General features: G+C 31.5%; 2 protein-coding genes and 2 long non-coding RNA genes across 6 annotated transcripts; 1 reads left to right on the top strand and 3 right to left on the bottom strand.

Annotated features, from left to right (window-relative positions):
* Positions 1–615: 615 nt before the first annotated feature.
* LOC128033716 (protein EXORDIUM-like 7) lies at positions 616–4,921 on the bottom strand. Of its 2 annotated transcripts, XM_052621669.1 has the most exons (2): positions 1,138–4,917; positions 616–1,044 (listed from the first exon to the last, which is right to left on the bottom strand). In XM_052621669.1, exons 1-2 carry the CDS (start codon positions 1,745–1,747, stop codon positions 791–793), a joined length of 864 nt encoding a protein of 287 aa, XP_052477629.1. In that variant the 5' UTR covers positions 1,748–4,917; the 3' UTR covers positions 616–790. The 2 variants fall into 2 exon arrangements, with proteins under 2 accessions (XP_052477629.1, XP_052477628.1); XM_052621668.1 differs by having other exon boundaries at positions 616–4,921.
* A 318-nt stretch (positions 4,922–5,239) lies between these two features.
* On the bottom strand, positions 5,240–7,426 carry LOC105777817 (uncharacterized). The gene is made up of 2 exons (XR_001128419.2): positions 6,938–7,426; positions 5,240–5,614 (listed from the first exon to the last, which is right to left on the bottom strand). It is a non-coding gene; the product is annotated as an uncharacterized LOC105777817 (long non-coding RNA).
* Positions 7,427–12,204: 4,778 nt separating this feature from the next.
* Positions 12,205–17,056, top strand: LOC105776196 (lecithin-cholesterol acyltransferase-like 4). Its single transcript, XM_012598729.2, has 11 exons — positions 12,205–12,648; positions 12,938–13,029; positions 13,256–13,374; positions 13,492–13,627; positions 13,760–13,811; positions 14,460–14,560; positions 15,138–15,320; positions 15,550–15,707; positions 15,805–15,859; positions 16,340–16,393; positions 16,480–17,056. The coding sequence occupies exons 1-11, from the start codon at positions 12,411–12,413 to the stop codon at positions 16,891–16,893; spliced, it is 1,602 nt and encodes a 533-aa protein (XP_012454183.1). The 5' UTR covers positions 12,205–12,410; the 3' UTR covers positions 16,894–17,056.
* On the bottom strand, positions 15,563–16,826 carry LOC128033835 (uncharacterized). Of its 2 annotated transcripts, none has more exons than XR_008189915.1 (2): positions 16,751–16,826; positions 15,563–15,979 (listed from the first exon to the last, which is right to left on the bottom strand). It is a non-coding gene; the product is annotated as an uncharacterized LOC128033835 (long non-coding RNA). The 2 variants fall into 2 exon arrangements; XR_008189914.1 differs by having other exon boundaries at positions 15,563–15,982; positions 16,751–16,817.
* Positions 17,057–17,107: the final 51 nt, after the last annotated feature.

The raw sequence follows: 17,107 nt of genomic DNA on the forward strand, positions 1-17,107 counted from the left end.
TGTGAATTTTGTTTGAAGACAATGCTGACTATTACTTGGGAAAGTTTTCTCCTTTTTGTTTGGTGGAAGTAGTTTGTTTTGTAAGAGAACATTGGTGGCAACCATGACATGTTTTCATTTCGTTATAGGAAAATGTCTATTCCATAGGACCGATCGCTATTATATTGTCTTTGTTTACTTGCATCACCATTATCAGTACATAGGATGGTTAATGAATCATCCATGTGTTCCATTATTTGACTATAACCATAGCTTACATCATTGATGTATGTGAGATCACAATGATAAGGATGCTGCAAATTTGAATACATTGCCTAATGATTTCAAGATCTTAAATCGGATTGGTGTTCGGGTCAGACTATTGTTGGGTTAATCAGTACAACAGTTCAAAATTTAAAAAGAAATCAGAAAATTGGAAAAAAATTAGAAAAATTATGAAAATAAATATTATTTGGATCAAATATTTTAAATTCAATTGAAGTAAACAACATTCAATTAATAAAAATATTATTTGGATTAAATCTTGTTTTAAATGATTTATTTAAAATATGATTCGAGGCCTAACTAATCACTAGACCACTAAACACTTGTTTTCTTGCATCTCTATACGAAAAATGAGATTCAAGAAGCAAAGGATCATAAGTTTATAAAATATACAATATTTATCAAAAAGGCTAATAACCCCGTTTTGATAGGCGTTAATAATAACTTAGATCGCAAGAAACAGTGTTAAAGCTTAATACATGGTACACATTCTAGTCCAGGGCATTTGGCCCAAAGCATCTTCTTTTCACAGGATTCCACACCCATTGAACCAAAAATCGCCTTCCTTTAACTCCATGTACATTGTAGCCATTTCCCAAGCATCTTTGTAAACTTTACCCATGTACCCACCGCCACCACCCGAGCCATATAAACCTAAACACAAGTCCGCAATTTCGGTTGGTGCGGTTGGATCTTCTCCGGCATACCATGCATTAATCAATGGATTACTCGACACTTCCGCTAACTCATGAGCGATAACACTGATCATCCCATCTACCCCTGCATCCCCATTCGGCGCATGTGTTATGTCATTACCTCCAGTCGGGGTGGCTTCCCAGTACTTAGGCCATGCAAATGGATAAGCACACATACCTGGACATTGAGTTCCACTATAACCAACCCAAGCATAAGGAACCGTTACACCAACAAGGATAGGGAAAGTGAAGTAATGAAACCCACACACTGCTCTGCAGAAATCCTCAACCTGAACATCTTGTGAAGTTAGCACCAAATAAAGTCCATTGTGAGGATTGAGAGGCAATGGCCTCGAATGAGATGTAACCGCAGCTTTGATGATCGATTGCATCGATAAACGACTTAAGTAAACACCATGGGAGTACCCAGAATCATAAAACTCACCCGAAATGGAAATGGTAGCTGTAATGTTTGATCCTGTTTGGTCAGTGTAGAGCCTCACAGTGTCCCACCAATCAGCAACTGAAGGGTAAGGAACTGAAGAAGAAGAAGATAAGGAATCCAGGAAGTCCCTTATAGTAGCTTGATGTGTTGGATTCCATTGACCATACCAGATTATATACAAATTTATAGCTGATGCAAGGACTGGTCCCATGTGGTATTCAAGGTTAATAAGGTCTGAAGAACCCTCATAATTCTCACCTTGGTTGAATTGACTCCATGAAAAAGCTTGAAAGAAACAAAGCAAGAACAATAGCAAGACAACATAACAAGTAAACTTCTGCATCTTTTTTTCTTTCAATGGTAAGGGAAGAAGAGGATGTAAAATAGACAATGGAGGGTGGTTGAGAGAGTCCTATTTCTTTAGTACTTTCCTTTGTGATGAACACTACATTGTTTCAATTCTCCATCATGGTTTACTTTTTAATGATAACAATGTTGTTCCCTCCTTTTGTTTAATCTTAAATTATCTATAATTTTGCTTCCCTCAATCAAGTAATTCGAGGATACTGGGATCAACAAAAAAAAACCATTTTTTTAATGCTTAAAGTCAATAATCGCAGAATATTGGGATTGTTATACCTCACATGGCTGATCTCAATAGAGCCCGACAGTTGTCTTCAAGGCGAAATTAACATCCTAGTGGATTATGTATCGCTAACTTATCAATCGATAAACTTTGAATTAATTTGCGAATCTTAACCCACGAGCCTTGAAGACTCTATTAAAACTATACGAGGTCCACATGAAAACATAGGGTCTTTTAATACCAGTCGTCCTAATACGTAGCATCATCATCAATGCCAAAAGTATGAAATTAGAATTCCAAGTCAATAGCCTTAAAACATGTGACTAAATTTATCTCCCACTATAAAAAAAAAATTTATGCAAACAACTCGTACACTCACGTATACATTTCCTCTCCTTCAACCCCAAACTCCCGTATAAGAAAACCTCCTTCCTCACCTTCACCCATGGGTTTACCACTTATTTCCACTTGTTAATCCAACGGTGAAAACGGATCAACAAGAAAACTAAATATATATATATTGGTACATATAACAGTTGTTTGCATCTTTTAACTTTTCATTCTTGTTTCTTAATTATGACTTCAGATATCAGGTTTTCATATCTCTATATGTTTCTGGCACTGGTTAAACCTTGATTTCTTGGATGATATTTTTCATATTATTTGTTTAATTACAAACAGATAGTTTAAGTTTTCATAAATAAATACCATATAGTAATTGATTTCCTCTCTCTCTAGATTGATAGATATATTGAAAAGATGCCCTTGACTAAGTTGAGATTAGCATGAGTTTGGGTAGTATTAAATTAAAGAAAATGGTTTGGGGGAGTCAAAACCAGAGAGTAAAAAGCAAGCATGATCTTTCTGCCCCTTTAACTCCTCTTTTTCTTCAGTAATTTTGACTCACTGTATATTTTGGGAACAACTTTTTTTTTTTCAGACATATAAATACTATTGAAAATACGCAAAGATTAATTCACATACCTGCTTCGATTAATTATACACAAGATTTTACTTGAAAATGAGGTTCACCAAATTAAGTCATTTCGTTCACTAGCAAGATTTGTCTTATGTCCCTTAGGGGGCATACATATCAATATAAAACTCATGGACACATGTTCAAAGAGACACATACAAACACTGTTTTTAAAATTAGATTGATTAGTTGGTCGTAAACTAATTAAAGTATTACCCCAAAATAAGGGTTGGATCTATTAACTTGCAAAATGGCTAGATTGATTGAATCGTTTAACCGAACCAATCTACCACCAACTCGGATCTCCACACAGACTCTACTTCTCCACGGTGTCATCCTTTCCACAAACAAATTTCACAACTTTGATGCTATTTCTTTCCGCGATTGTATAGTTATAAATCCAAAAGAAAAAAAAGAGAGAAATATATATATATATATATATATATATATCCCATATGAATTTCCTCGAAGAAAGTTTAAATACTTTTGGGACAGAAGTAAGGAAATAGGTAGCATACTCCAGTAGATTAAACAGAAATGGAGTGACTAAATTGCTTTGGGATGAATTAATTAATTACATTTAATATGTGGGGTTAGATAACCATAGAGATCAAAGAAGAACCATGTGACACTTGCAAAAGTTAGGAGATGCATGTGAAAGCATCTTCAACTTCCCATGGCCTTGATTATAGGGGGATGATTGATTTCTAAACAAGGGAAACTCCATAGCCCCCACCTAATCATTAAAAAAAAGGGGGGTTTTTAAAGTGGTCAACACTAATTATGAATTCAGACTAATTGATTCATTCAACAAAATTCTAATGCCATTTTTGAGTTTTTTTTTTCTCTTGATATTTTTTTGTCTATAAGATTGGCGATGATGAAGGAGCAATCCAATGAAACAAAAGTAAAGGTATTGAAGGGTGGAGTGTCAACTTTATGTCAGGTCGCCTTTTGTTTCTGACATCAATTTCACATGCTCTGCAACTTCATAAATGAGATAGGGGTACTGGCGAATTATTCGAGTTCAATTTGAAAAAAAATCAAACTTGTTTGGGTAATTATCAAGTTGAGCTCGAATTATTTATGATCAAGTTGAATTCGAACTTAATAATACTCGGCTCAAATGACTTGCAAGTCTTATTGAGTTTTTTTATTCTAATATATTATTAACCTTAAATTTAATTATCGAGTTGAGCTCGAGCTCAATATAGATTTTGATTATATTAGTTCTTTTTGACACAATGCCTAAAACTATACATAGCCCCTTCCCAATCCATAAATAAGAGGATAATGCACTATAGCATGCTTAAACCCACGTCCTCTTGCATTGATAATAATATCATTGAATTGAAAGACATAGCAAAGAAACCTGCTTTGGAGCTTTAATCCTGCAGCCCAAACTGATGATAGGTATGGAAATAAACCATTGATGGGCTCTGCAAATGTAAAGCAAGAGCCTTCTAAGTTACAGTGATGTATTTTTATGGGCCTATTATCTTCAATGTAGTGTTGGAGTTGTTGGTTACACGAAGCTTTGAACCAATGTGAAGAGATAGTTTCCAATCAGCACTATATATTGTGAGGGTTAGTCTAAGGGGTTCATTTTGATGGTGAAATTAATTATTATGGTAGTAAGATTCAATATTATAATAATGAGATTAAAAGTAATGGTGAAACAGAGCGGGGTATTAAGATAAAAAAGTTAAACTAAAGCCCATTAGTATCTTTTGGTGAACGTTTGATCAAATTAAGTAAATTTTTTGAATTAAATGAGTTAATGAGTTTTATTTTATCTTCCTTACTAGATTTAAAATTTTTTAAATTGAATCAAGTAGAATCGAGTGATATTGTTCGAGTTAAATTAAAAATTAAACATGTCAAATTAAAATCTTGTTACAATATATAACTAATTCCATATTAGAGCACATCAATTTGAAACCAAATATATTTGAAAACTTTTTCAAAGCAATTTAAAAAAAAAGATACTTTAGAATAATAAACTTGAATCATTAATTAATTTATTTAGTCCCAAAATTATTATTTTAGAACTTTTAAAAAATTAACTTTCTTTATATATTCTTTAGAAATTTTTTAATTTAAAAAATATAAATTAAGAAATTTTTATAAATATTTTGAATTTTAAAAATTATTTTGTAATTTTGTTGAGGGATAGATTAATTTGTTCATTTTCAAAATTATCATAGACCAAAAGGATGTTTACATCAATTTGTTATTCAAATTGTAAAATTCAACTCGATTCGAAACTCGAATTAGTTATTCGAGTAATAACTCGATTCAATTAATTCGAAATTCAAAAAAATTTTCAATTGTTTCGAATCGAATCGAAATTTGCTTACCCCTATTTGTAGTTGCAAGCAAAACAAAGGTAATTAATAAGCAAAATTTCACAGTATTGAGTGAGTAGTGAAAAACAAACATGGATCTTAATTTCTAACCAAAATTACAAATTAGGAGCTCAAGCCATCAATCATTTCCTTAGATGTATACTACCATTATTCGTTCTTTTTTGGTTCTTTTCAAGTGTCAATTAGCTTTGCTTACCCTCATTTATGACTTCCTGTTCCACCCCAACAACAACATTGTACTAACTGTAATAAGACCTCATCAATTATTATCACATACACCTGTCCAAAAATGGTGGAGTCATACATAATATAACATATATATGTCATAGATCCTTGTAATATTTATGATACTGAAGGTTTAAGATACTCCCTTTGATATCTTCTCTCAAATAATATATATGTCCATAGATGTTCTCTATGTAATAAATCTTGGGCATAACCTCAACTTTATGTAGCAGCTAGACCACCCCCCAAAAAAAAAAATTGAGAATGCATATAGATATATTGAATGCATGATATCAGCTATAGCAACTAGGCCATCCAAGTAGCTGTCAGATTGATTAAGGTGGGGTTGGTGAATATGGATTTTTCCATTTAAGTACATAAAGAAGAAGTTAAAACAACTAAAAAAATGGGGTTGGGCTAATTAAAATGATTATTCATCAATTACCTTTCATATATACATATATATATATATATATATATATATAGTAGCCATGTAGGGATCCTTACTTGTAAATTACAAACCTTGAGACAATAAAACCCTAAAAGTGAAACTTTGATCCACCCAAATAGAAAAAAGAAGACAAAGGTACAAAAAAGAGAAACTATTACAATACTTATTAGCATGTAAGTAGTTTTTTGAGTGGTTCAATTTCATGGAACAGACTAGAATATAACAAAACCTGCCTAATAACTTTAGGGAGATATAGTAGATGTCCATAAATGTTTTTTGTCTGATCCATACAAATTAAAATGTTACCTACTTTTGTCCCAAAATCATGTGCTAATGTTCATGTGAAGAATATGAACACACACACACAAAAAAACCCTCACAGAAGCCACAGTAATTCCAATTAATATTTAAGAGTAACACTTAATCAGCTATCATGTTCCTATGAAATGGTTTCTACTATATATATTGAAATGAAGTGTATTAAATTGGTGGGTGATGAAATATGAAACTGGTCCCCTAACATGTATAGCTGCAAATTTTTATTTGTGCTGATACACCACTAGCCCAATATTATAAAACTGGCATTGTCTGATTAGCAATCATGTGGGTCTTGTGTAATGGGATTTTGTTTTACTTGTTGGTTGTGGATAATACCACTAGGCATATAGGCATGCAAAACAACACAAGCAAAGCAACTGAGGCTACATGACAATACTAAATAAGAGGTGTCTAACATGCATAAGGATAATAAAGCTGAAATTGTTTTATGATATTAATTTGATTCTGACAGGACAGATTTATGCATGTGGCTTTCATGTGTGTATGAACACATTCAGAAAGTACTGCAATTTCTCACCAGATCAATCAAGGAAAAAGTTCATTAAGTTCTAGGGAAAATTTTGAGTAAAGAATAGAAGAATTTATACCTGGAATGAAGGCGTGGAGCCAAAATCACAAATGTATCCATAAATAGCTAGATAAAAAAGAGTTGTCTTTTGTTGGTGAGTGAGTGATTGAAGCTGCAAGATGATCTGATGTTGAAACCATACCTATGAAGCTATAAAGTTCAAGCAGGCTGAAGATAACTCAAGAAATTTAATCCAAAACTGGTCTTTCAATCTGCATATATACCACTAAAGAGGCAGAAAAAACATACATAAAAAGGGAGGAAAAAAGAAAAAGTGATAGCTAGGTTAATCACCAGATCATGCTGGCAGCTTCAACCTCTCAAACCAACATAGATATATACCAGAAAGACAATAACAATAGATGAACCGAAATATTGAATTAGGGTTCTTTTTTTTTGCCTTTGCTGGAAATTTTTTAAGCTTATATAGAGGAAAGAAAAGAGCTTAAGCTATACACTAGAGATAGTCATGCATGTTTTTAGCTACTATTTAATGGAGGTTTTTGGTCCCTCCCTTACAGCTATTGAGACTTTAACTTCTTGTCTCTTCCTCCTCTCTCTTGAGAGTTAACGCTTAACATGACTAACGTATAGGACCACGGGATCACGAGTGAAGACAAAATATATATATAAAAATTAGTATGTTGGAATCAAATTATAATTTTTTTTGAAAATTTAAATATAATTTTATTATGTATTAATTTATAATTTTATTATTTTAGAAGGGTTCCAACATAAATTTTTTTTTGCCTCAACATGTTCTTTTTTAATTGAATGTTGTGAATGAAAATTATCTAATCTTCATTTTAGTCATTCTAGTATATCGAATGTTGAGATTTAATCCATCTTAATATCGCATAACTTAGTTTCCATTTATGTCCAAGTTAATAATACTGTTAATTGTTACTGTTAAAGCAATGACGAAGTTTTTATTTTTTATTCAAGCACATAATCAAAATCACATAAAAATTCAATAAATCATGTTTAATTAATAATAAACTTATACGAAAGTAGAACGTTTAAATTATTTTTAAAATATTCCACGATACCACTTTAATTAACAAAAGTAATTAATGATGTTTTCGATTTAGACTTACTAATAACATTATAAAAGTAGAAAATCAAATAAAATTAGATGGCTTAAACCTTAATTTCCAACTTAATAGAGGGATTAAAACCAAATGCAAATCCATTAAAATCTCTTAAAACTTGTGGCAAGAACTTAAAGATAGAAGCAAATTAAGCATGCATATGCTTTTGGGCAAAAAAACAAATAAAAAAGGCATGCATAATTGAATATATATGCTTTGTTTTCACGTCATGTAAAACGTCATAGACCTAGCCAAACAGCAGTTTGTATATGGATGTTTGGCATGTGGTTAGTGACCATTTGCTGCCTTCCAAATAAACAAATAATCATTAATTATTTTATGTGAAGGTCGTGTAATGTAGAGGGAGGGGGTTATGGCCTTTTTGTCTTTAGCTTTGGGTGGGTTCTTTGGAGGGGGATTTCCATGGACATAGTGAGAAAGCTGTAATGAAAGGAGTAAATTAAGGAGCACTATAGTTTATTATTATGGATAGGGTCACATGGTTTTTGGTTTGTAATTTAGCCTCAAAGAGTTTGAATCTATTTTTGATTAAGGTAGGGTGCTATACAAGACTTAAATTTAATTAGGGTTTTCTTGGGGTTTTTTTCATTATTTTTTTGGCCTCACTTGCATTAATGATAATATAGATTATTATGCTTCTCTCAATATGTATTTTAAAGTGTTTTCACATCTCACAACGGCATGGAAGCACTTTTATAGAATTTTGTACAAAGAATTACATGTTATTATTATTCTTTTCCAATGATAGAATGATAAATCAGATTTTTTCCTTCCGATTTTTAGTGTTTTTAGTTGATTTTGATTTTTTTAAGGAGAAAAAATCTGATTTGTCATTTTCCCATTGGAAAGGGATAATGTTGACGTGGAATTACAGGGATTGTATGATAAATCAGATTTTTCCACCCAATTTTTAGCATTTTTAGTTGGATTTGAATTTTTTCAAGAGGAAAAACCTGAAAATTAGGAGAAAAAATCTAATTTGTCATTCTCCCATTAAAAATAAATAAAAATGACTTAAAATCACAATTTTATACAATTTTTTTTTCATGGCGGATTAAAGTTTCAAATACTGTTACTATTTCTGCCAAATCCCCCACCCCCATTATCCATGCTTAAGTTATTAGCCTGCTGCATCCACAACTACCTAGATGTATAGGCATTATTTAGCCAAGTCCCTATAATTATTAAATTAGTCTTTATATTAGTAAATCAATTTATTCCTTGTAATATTAAAAATTTAATAAATTTAAATTATATTAAAGTTATTATTTGTTGTTTAGAAAAATTACATGATTTTTTAGATTTTAATTTCGAACAAAATTAATTCATTTGCAAATTTATAAAAGTTTTAAAATATTAATTCTGTTAAATAAATTTGATAGTTTTTAAACAACAAATGTTAATTTTGTTAAAATTTGATCTTATTTAATTCTTTTAATAGTATAATGACTAAATTAATCCGTTTAATAGTAGAGAGATTAATGTGATCTGATCTATATAATAGAGGATATACTACATACTTTCACCGCATTGTTTATATCTTTTCTTTGGTAAAGAGTTGGGTTGGATACTAGATGTTTGAGCTAGAGTTATTAGGTTCTTAACATGGGGATATAAGTTATGGACACATTGAAGTTTGAGTTTTAATATGGTTTTCGATGTTGAAGAACTTCAAGTAATAATGGAGAATAGCAATAAAAAAAAATGAATATGGTCAAGATAGAGATGATACCTAGGTTTGAGGATACCCTAGAGGTTGTCCTAGGTCTGTCGGTGAAAGAGGATTGGCTAATCCTTTTGCCCTTAGTTGGTAAGATTGACACAACTATACAAGTTCAATTTGTTCATCTTGTAGCTTGAGCATATCAATATCGACCAGTCACATATGTTAAGGGTTGAAAGAGAGCTAAAAGCTGCCTTATCTTGGGATGACTTATTCCTCGTTGACTTCGATTAGTAAATTCTTTAAATTTTAAATCTTATTTACATGGATTGATTAAGCTAAGTGATTTGTTAAAAAAAAGTTATGAACGAAGTGTTAATAAACTTTATAGCATGTATAAGGAAATTGATTAGTTTTTTTTTTTGAAATAAATAAAACAGAATTACATCAAATTAATTGTTCAAAAGCACCGTAAATTTTATTTTATTGAAGAGTTCGCACCACTTTGATCGGTGGTACACCAAAATTTGTAAACTAGACTTTCATGCTAGGCAGAGTTTAGTCAATTGATTCACAGCTAGATTTTTCTTCAATTAAACAATGTTTAAGGGACCAAAGCGTACACATATATATAATTAATGCCATTATCGAAAGGTAATGATGGTCTAAATATGCATGGGCATGGCAAACATGTTTAATTAATTCGATTCCACATAATTAAGTGTGATTAAGATGCATTAACCAAAGAGACAAGTGACTTGTGATTTTGGGTTCCTTTTAAATGCAAAAAAATCCCTCGACCTGTGTCGGTGTCGGATGTAAATTTTCATAACATATTATAACTATTTATTTGAAAACAAAAATACTAACATCATTATATTATTATTTATTTAAATAATATAATAATATAATTCTTAATTATAATTTCAAAATAAAATAATATAAGAGTATTTGCATTTTAATATGTGTTGTCCGCCGATCATATCACTAATTTAATGGTAAATTTGTGTGAATTTCAGATTGACTGGTATAAATTTAAAAATCAATAATAAGGTGTCGACTTAATGTTTTAACTCAACCGACATCATCATTGTTGCTAAAACAAGAAGAAGTGATTTTGAGCGCGTTGATTTTAAACATTATAAAAAAACTAATAATTGAGTGGGACCGAAAATATTGCTAAATTTACCGGTGCTCCACTATTGATAAATTTTATTCTATCCCATACCATTCAGTCGCGTTTATGAATATTGGATAGAATCATAATTGTTCCACCTTATTCTATATTTTATTAATTATTTCTAGTAACTCCAATGTACTCGGGAGGTATGGAATGAAAGAATGATCTATAAATATCCAACTTAAATTAAATAATTTAAGATTGTTAGAAAATTATAATAAAATAATTAATAACCCGACTTGAAAATTCATGATTAACCCATGGTTTAAATAACTCAAAATGCTACGTGAGAGGATCAAGACCTATTTTCTGATTTATTTCCGGCTCTGCTTCTTCACTCTCTCCCTCCTCTATTGATACCGTGTATCAACAAAGATTAAGTTGCAAGTTGCAAAAAAACATCAAATTTTAATTGATTCAATCATAATTATTTTCTTATTTGGTTAAGGGAATAAAAAAATACTAAAAATCTTGTACAAGATCTCTGACCTGCCGTTTTCAATTTAAAAACCAATAAAATTATATAATACGACACATACCTAAGTTGCTTGCCGAAAACCTTAAGTAAATGAATTGATTTCAAATTTTAAAATTTTTCTTACTTTGATTCAACAAAAGTATGAATTAAATAAATTATAAATATAAATACATATTCCATTAAAAAATATTTGGAATAATTTTTTAAATGATATTTAAATTAGTATATTTAATTTTACCTAAAATAAACTAAAATAATACAAAAACTTAAAATTAAGAATAAATCATTTTCAAAAATCAATATTTACAGATTCAATATTTAATTATTACGAATTTATCAAATAATTTTTAATGTAAAGTTGATGAAAAAGTTCTAACACTGAATTTTAATTTATCGTTAGCAGCAACTTAATTAAATTTTTTATAAAATAACTGAATTAAAATACTTATTTAAATAACTTCTCATTATTAAAAAAACCTATCCACTCTATTATTTTTAAAATATAAAATTTATGTGGGTGTGATAATAAAATTTTAAATTTTAAATAATAAATCTTAAATCATAAATTTTAAATAGTAAACTTAAATTTTAAAAGATTATCTTATATTTTTAATAATTTTTTGATAAAATGCTTAGAAATATTCATAACTCCTTTTTAATCTATAAGAAAATAATAGATTTTAGTACATTTAAACTCACGTCCAAGTTAATGTAGGATTTACATTTATTTTATATTTTATGTTTTATTTGTCAGTTTTTGAATTTTGATTAGGAAACGAAGTTGTGTGAAAAGTCAGACCAATAATAACAACTACGATAGGAATAATAAAATCGTATTTTTGTAATTATTTTGTTCGTCAATGAGCACACATGTCCTTTTTTGCAGTGGTAGACAGTAGTTTCCCCAAATTTCCCAATCCCTAAAACAAAAAAGAAACAAAAAACGTTTAATTTCCCAATTCCCATCCTAATTTCACACTTTTAAATAGTGTAAAAAAAGAGAGAGAGAGAAATTGCATCAATTACCTTTTTATGTTGGAAAAATAGTTTTGATTGGATATGGCGATGTTGGGAGACATTGTTCAATCTGTGGAGATGTGGTTGAAGTTGATAAGGAAACCACAACCCTACATTGACCCGGATCTCGACCCGGTTTTACTGGTTCCAGGTATTGCCGGCTCGATTTTGAAAGCTGTAGATCATCAGAATGGGAATGAAGAGCGGGTTTGGGTTCGGATTCTCGAGGCCGATTCTAAGTTCTGTTCCAAGCTCTGGTCTCGCTTTGATCCTTCCACTGGTAATTCTTTTTTTTTTTTTTTTTTGGTATTCGTCCGAAAGAAATTTAGTGGAACTGTAGTGTTATGGAGAATTTAAGAAATTTTATATTCATTAGTCATTCAAATCAACTAAGCCGTTTTAACCTGTGACTAATATTTGGTAGAATTTGATGAAAGAATGAGCTCACTTGACTTAGGTGTAAACAGTTCAAAAGAGATTTTTCTTTATTATAGTGAATTTTGCTATTTTTTGTGTTTGAAATTTTGTGGAGTGATTATGATATTGTTGGTTCATTGGTTGTGGAACAGGTAAAACTGTGTCCTTAGATCCAAGCACAAGTATTACAGTTCCCGAAGAAAGATATGGATTGTACGCCATTGATGTCTTGGATCCTGACTTGGTATGCTTCTTTGTATTTCTTACTATTTAATGATTGATTAAGGAAGTTTTTTGGATATTACCTTAACCAAAAGTTAGATTAGACTATCTTGTTTGAAGTACCTTGTTGGTAAAAGTGAGGCTCATAGATACTGAAATGCTAAGAGAACCAATATCTAAGTCTCTCCTTAAGCTTAAGAGTATGAACTAATGATTGGTTTTGGTGAAACTCTTATGTTTTCTTTCAGATCATCGGACAGGAGAGCGTTTACTATTTCCATGATATGATTGTTGAAATGATAAAGTGGGGTTTTCAAGAAGGGAAAACACTTTTTGGTTTCGGTTATGATTTTCGCCAAAGTAACAGGTATAATCATATTATTGATTATTTTTTAATTATTTTCCTTCTAAGTAAGGGTGGTGGCCTGTCGTTCCTTGCAATTTATAGATTTTTTTCTAGTGGTTGATTCTAGCTTTCTTTTAGGTTGCAAGACACATTGGATCGCCTGGCAGCAAAACTAGAGTCAGTGTATAAAGCATCAGGGGGGAAAAAGATAAATATCATAAGTCATTCTATGGGGGGTCTTCTGGTAAAATGTTTCATGGGCGTTCATAGTGATGTAAGCTATCTATTGCATCTCCTATCTCCTCCTTTTTCTGCTTTACTGTGCTCTTTATCCTTGTTTTTTCCCACACGAGTTATAGTTTCGTGTTCTATCTCTTTGTGATGTAATGCTTCTTTTCTTGTACAGGTTTTCGAGAAATATGTGAAGAACTGGATTGCGATTGCTGCACCTTTTCGGGGTAAATGGTCTTTATAACTTGAGTATCATGCAAGATGATAGTTTCAGATCATTTGTTGCCCAAAAGGAAGCTGCAAAATAATACAACAATACCTGAATTAAACAAATTCTATTTTAAAGGTCACATAAGTGATAAGACGTATTAGAATATTTTCTTTGAACCATACGATGTTGAATTTTTTCCATTGCATTTCTTGATCGACTAAAATCTGAAAATTGGTCAAAATATTGGGTTTATAGGGGAAATTACTGTACAGACTATAGAGTAATGAATTCTAGGATGAGCTTTTTTCTTTTTTTAACAAAAATTACAAAATATATATTTGTTCAAGCACCCGCAGGCATTTCCAAGTGAGGATTACCTCTAATATGTTTCATTAGAAGCTATCTTAAGATTAGTCACGAAAAGTCTAGGACAATGCAGTTCTATCAAACAATGGCATGCAGTTCCCTTGATGTTCATCTTTTTCCTTATATATGTTCCAAGGTGATTTCTTATAAGCAGGTTTTGAAATATATAAGTGTCTCCAATTAATAGTATGCTGGAACTGTCTGTCTGTTGAATCACTTCAAAAGAACTTCATATGCTCAATAGCTGGTTTTATTGAGTCAAGTTGCTTATTGAGTTGCGATTGAAATGTTTCAACAGGTGCACCTGGATATATTGCTTCTACCTTCCTAAATGGAGTGTCATTTGTTGAAGGGTGGGAACAGAACTTTTTCATTTCAAAGTGGAGCATGCATCAATTAGTACGTGATTATGTTCTAATTACTTTTTTCATTTTCAGCATTTCTACTTAGATGCCAACGAGGGCATGGATTGTCTGTTGACATGTCTATTATTTATGAATGTTTTTGAAAAATCAATTTCTCGTTGAACTTTTTTCTTCTTTTGGGGTCTGTTAAAATGTCGCGCTCTCACTTCATTCTGCAACCTTAATTCCTTCTTGTGTTTATGTGCTTATTTAATTTTTTTTTTTTAGACTCCAGTAGCGGAAATCTGCTTCTAGCAGTTAGCGGCTTCTGACTCTAGCTCTGAACTTGAATCTAAGAGTGGTTACCTTTAGGCCAAAACTTTAAATTACTCAAGTGTAAAGACTTATGAGAGTGCTTCTTTTCCAGTTTGTTGTTCATGAATAACTTCTAATTAAGTTTGATATGTAGTTCAATGTTCGAAACCAATAGATGGAAGATTATGTTTGTCTTATGGTTCATAGTCTGTAGATGCATCCTGCAATCTTGTTGCAATGTTTACTTGGCTTTTGTTTTGCCTCTTGTTTCGTCATTGTTATTTTTGAGGTATTTATTTCTGTGCTGCATCATTCAGCTCATTGAGTGCCCATCAATCTATGAGTTAATGGCTTGTCCATATTTCCATTGGGAACATATGCCACTTCTTGAGATCTGGAGGGAGAAAGAAGGTTGTAATGGAATTCCTCAGACTATTCTGGAGTCCTATCGTCCTGGAGAAAGCATTGATATTTTTAAGGAGTCTCTTTCAGGCAACTCGGTAAGCTATGAACTTTGCTTATGTAAGGAAGTAGTTGATCTTAGGTTGAGTCAATGGCTGAAAATAAATACATAGAAAATAGAAAGTTTCAGTGTTAAGTACCAGATGTTAACATAAGGAGTTTGTCTTTAATTAATGGTTCTAAGCAATTTAATTAGTAGTTTTATAAATGGTTTAAGACATTTGTTTTTACTCAACTGCATTTCGATTTTATGCATTTTATATTCAGATCGACTATGGTGGAGAGAATATTCCACTTCCATTCAATTTGGAGATCTTGAAATGGGCTAAAGAGACACACAAGGTGTTGTCTGAAGCTAAGGTTCCATCTGGAGTTAAATTCTACAATATATATGGGATCAATCTTGAGACACCACATAGCGTCTGGTAATACCACTTTTGGTTGTTTCGTTGAAAGTACTGATTCACTTACAAACATATCATAATATATAAATATATATGACTATTTTTCACAAATTTGCAGCTACGGAAGTGAGGAGGCACCTATCACAGATATCCGAGACTTGCGGTTTTCTGAGGTAATTTTTGTTGTAGGCTGCTCTTATTTTCTTGCTGTAGTTCTAGGGCCACTTCAAGAAAATTCGATAGAAGTATCATTGAAGGCTCTTACACTAGAAATCTGACTGCATTTTACCCCTCTACTAAAAAAAAAACCAAATTAATTATTGTACATTAAATCAAAAAGTAAACTAAAATTCCTTCCATTTCTACTGTTAAAACTAATCATTATACATTAACATGAGATAAATGTGGCATGCTACATGTCACTATTTGATTATTCTATTAACATTTAAAACTACAAATTGATAAAATTTTTAATAGAAAAGATCATTTTGCTTTATTCTAATGTATATAGCTCATGTTTTGAATAGTAGTGAGAAAATGTAATCTGACTCTTAGTATAGGGATCCATGATACATCTGCCAGAAAATTCTTTTGGTATGTTTCATACGTTTCATGGATTTGGTTGCTAATGCTGACTTTCTTCTGCATATCAGGCCACTTATGTATGTGTTGATGGTGATGGAACAGTTCCAGTAGAATCAGCTAAGGTTAGCTGACTCCTATTCTTACAACCTTCCATGATTTTATAGGCCTATTGTGATTTCAAACTCGTTCTAATTCCGGTTATTTTCAGGCTGATGGACTCAATGCAGAAGCAAGGGTTGGAATCCCCGGTGAGCACCGAGGAATTCTTTGTGAACCTCATTTATATCGAATTCTCAAGCATTGGTTGAAGGCAGGCAATCCAGATCCTTTCTACAACCCTATAAATGATTACGTAATATTACCAATGGCATTTGAAATGGAAAGCCTCCATGAGAAAGGCATGCAAGTTACATCACTCAAAGAGGAATGGGAAATCATTACAGAAGATCAAGGCAATCAAGACGCTAATAAAAACTCACTTGTTAGCTCCATATCTGTTTCACAAGGGCCAAGTAAGCAATCCTCAAGGTCTGAAGCTCATGCAACTGTCATTGTTCATCCACAAAACGAGGGTAAACAACATGTCGAGCTAAATGCCATAAGTGTATCCATTGATACTTAGAGTTGAATTGTTTATAAACTCAATGAACCCTAGCAAAGCACTCGTGTGTATAAAGCTATCTGTATATTAAAAGCTCATGGCTTCGAACTCAGACAATGGGAACTAAAGTATATATGCATTTGTACATAGTAATGAAATAATAAAACTGTTGTATATTATTGAAGTTTGTTGTCAATGGTGTTCGAAATAGTTTTGCAATGACAAGGACAGATCA

The sequence above is a fragment of the Gossypium raimondii genome, chromosome 10, assembly GCF_025698545.1.
Source record: "Gossypium raimondii isolate GPD5lz chromosome 10, ASM2569854v1, whole genome shotgun sequence".
In the NCBI taxonomy this organism is placed as follows: Eukaryota; Viridiplantae; Streptophyta; class Magnoliopsida; order Malvales; family Malvaceae; genus Gossypium; species Gossypium raimondii.

Excerpts from the sequence above, each read along its gene's own strand:
- LOC128033716 (XM_052621668.1), bottom strand. The coding sequence starts at position 1,747 with ATGCAGAAGTTTACTTGTTATGTTGTCTTGCTATTGTTCTTGCTTTGT.
- LOC105776196 (XM_012598729.2), top strand. The coding sequence starts at position 12,411 with ATGGCGATGTTGGGAGACATTGTTCAATCTGTGGAGATGTGGTTGAAG. Across the intron at positions 13,628-13,759 it reads TCATGGGCGTTCATAGTGAT|GTTTTCGAGAAATATGTGAA; the intron begins GTAAGCTATCTA and ends TTTCTTGTACAG. Across the intron at positions 16,394-16,479 it reads TTCCAGTAGAATCAGCTAAG|GCTGATGGACTCAATGCAGA; the intron begins GTTAGCTGACTC and ends GGTTATTTTCAG.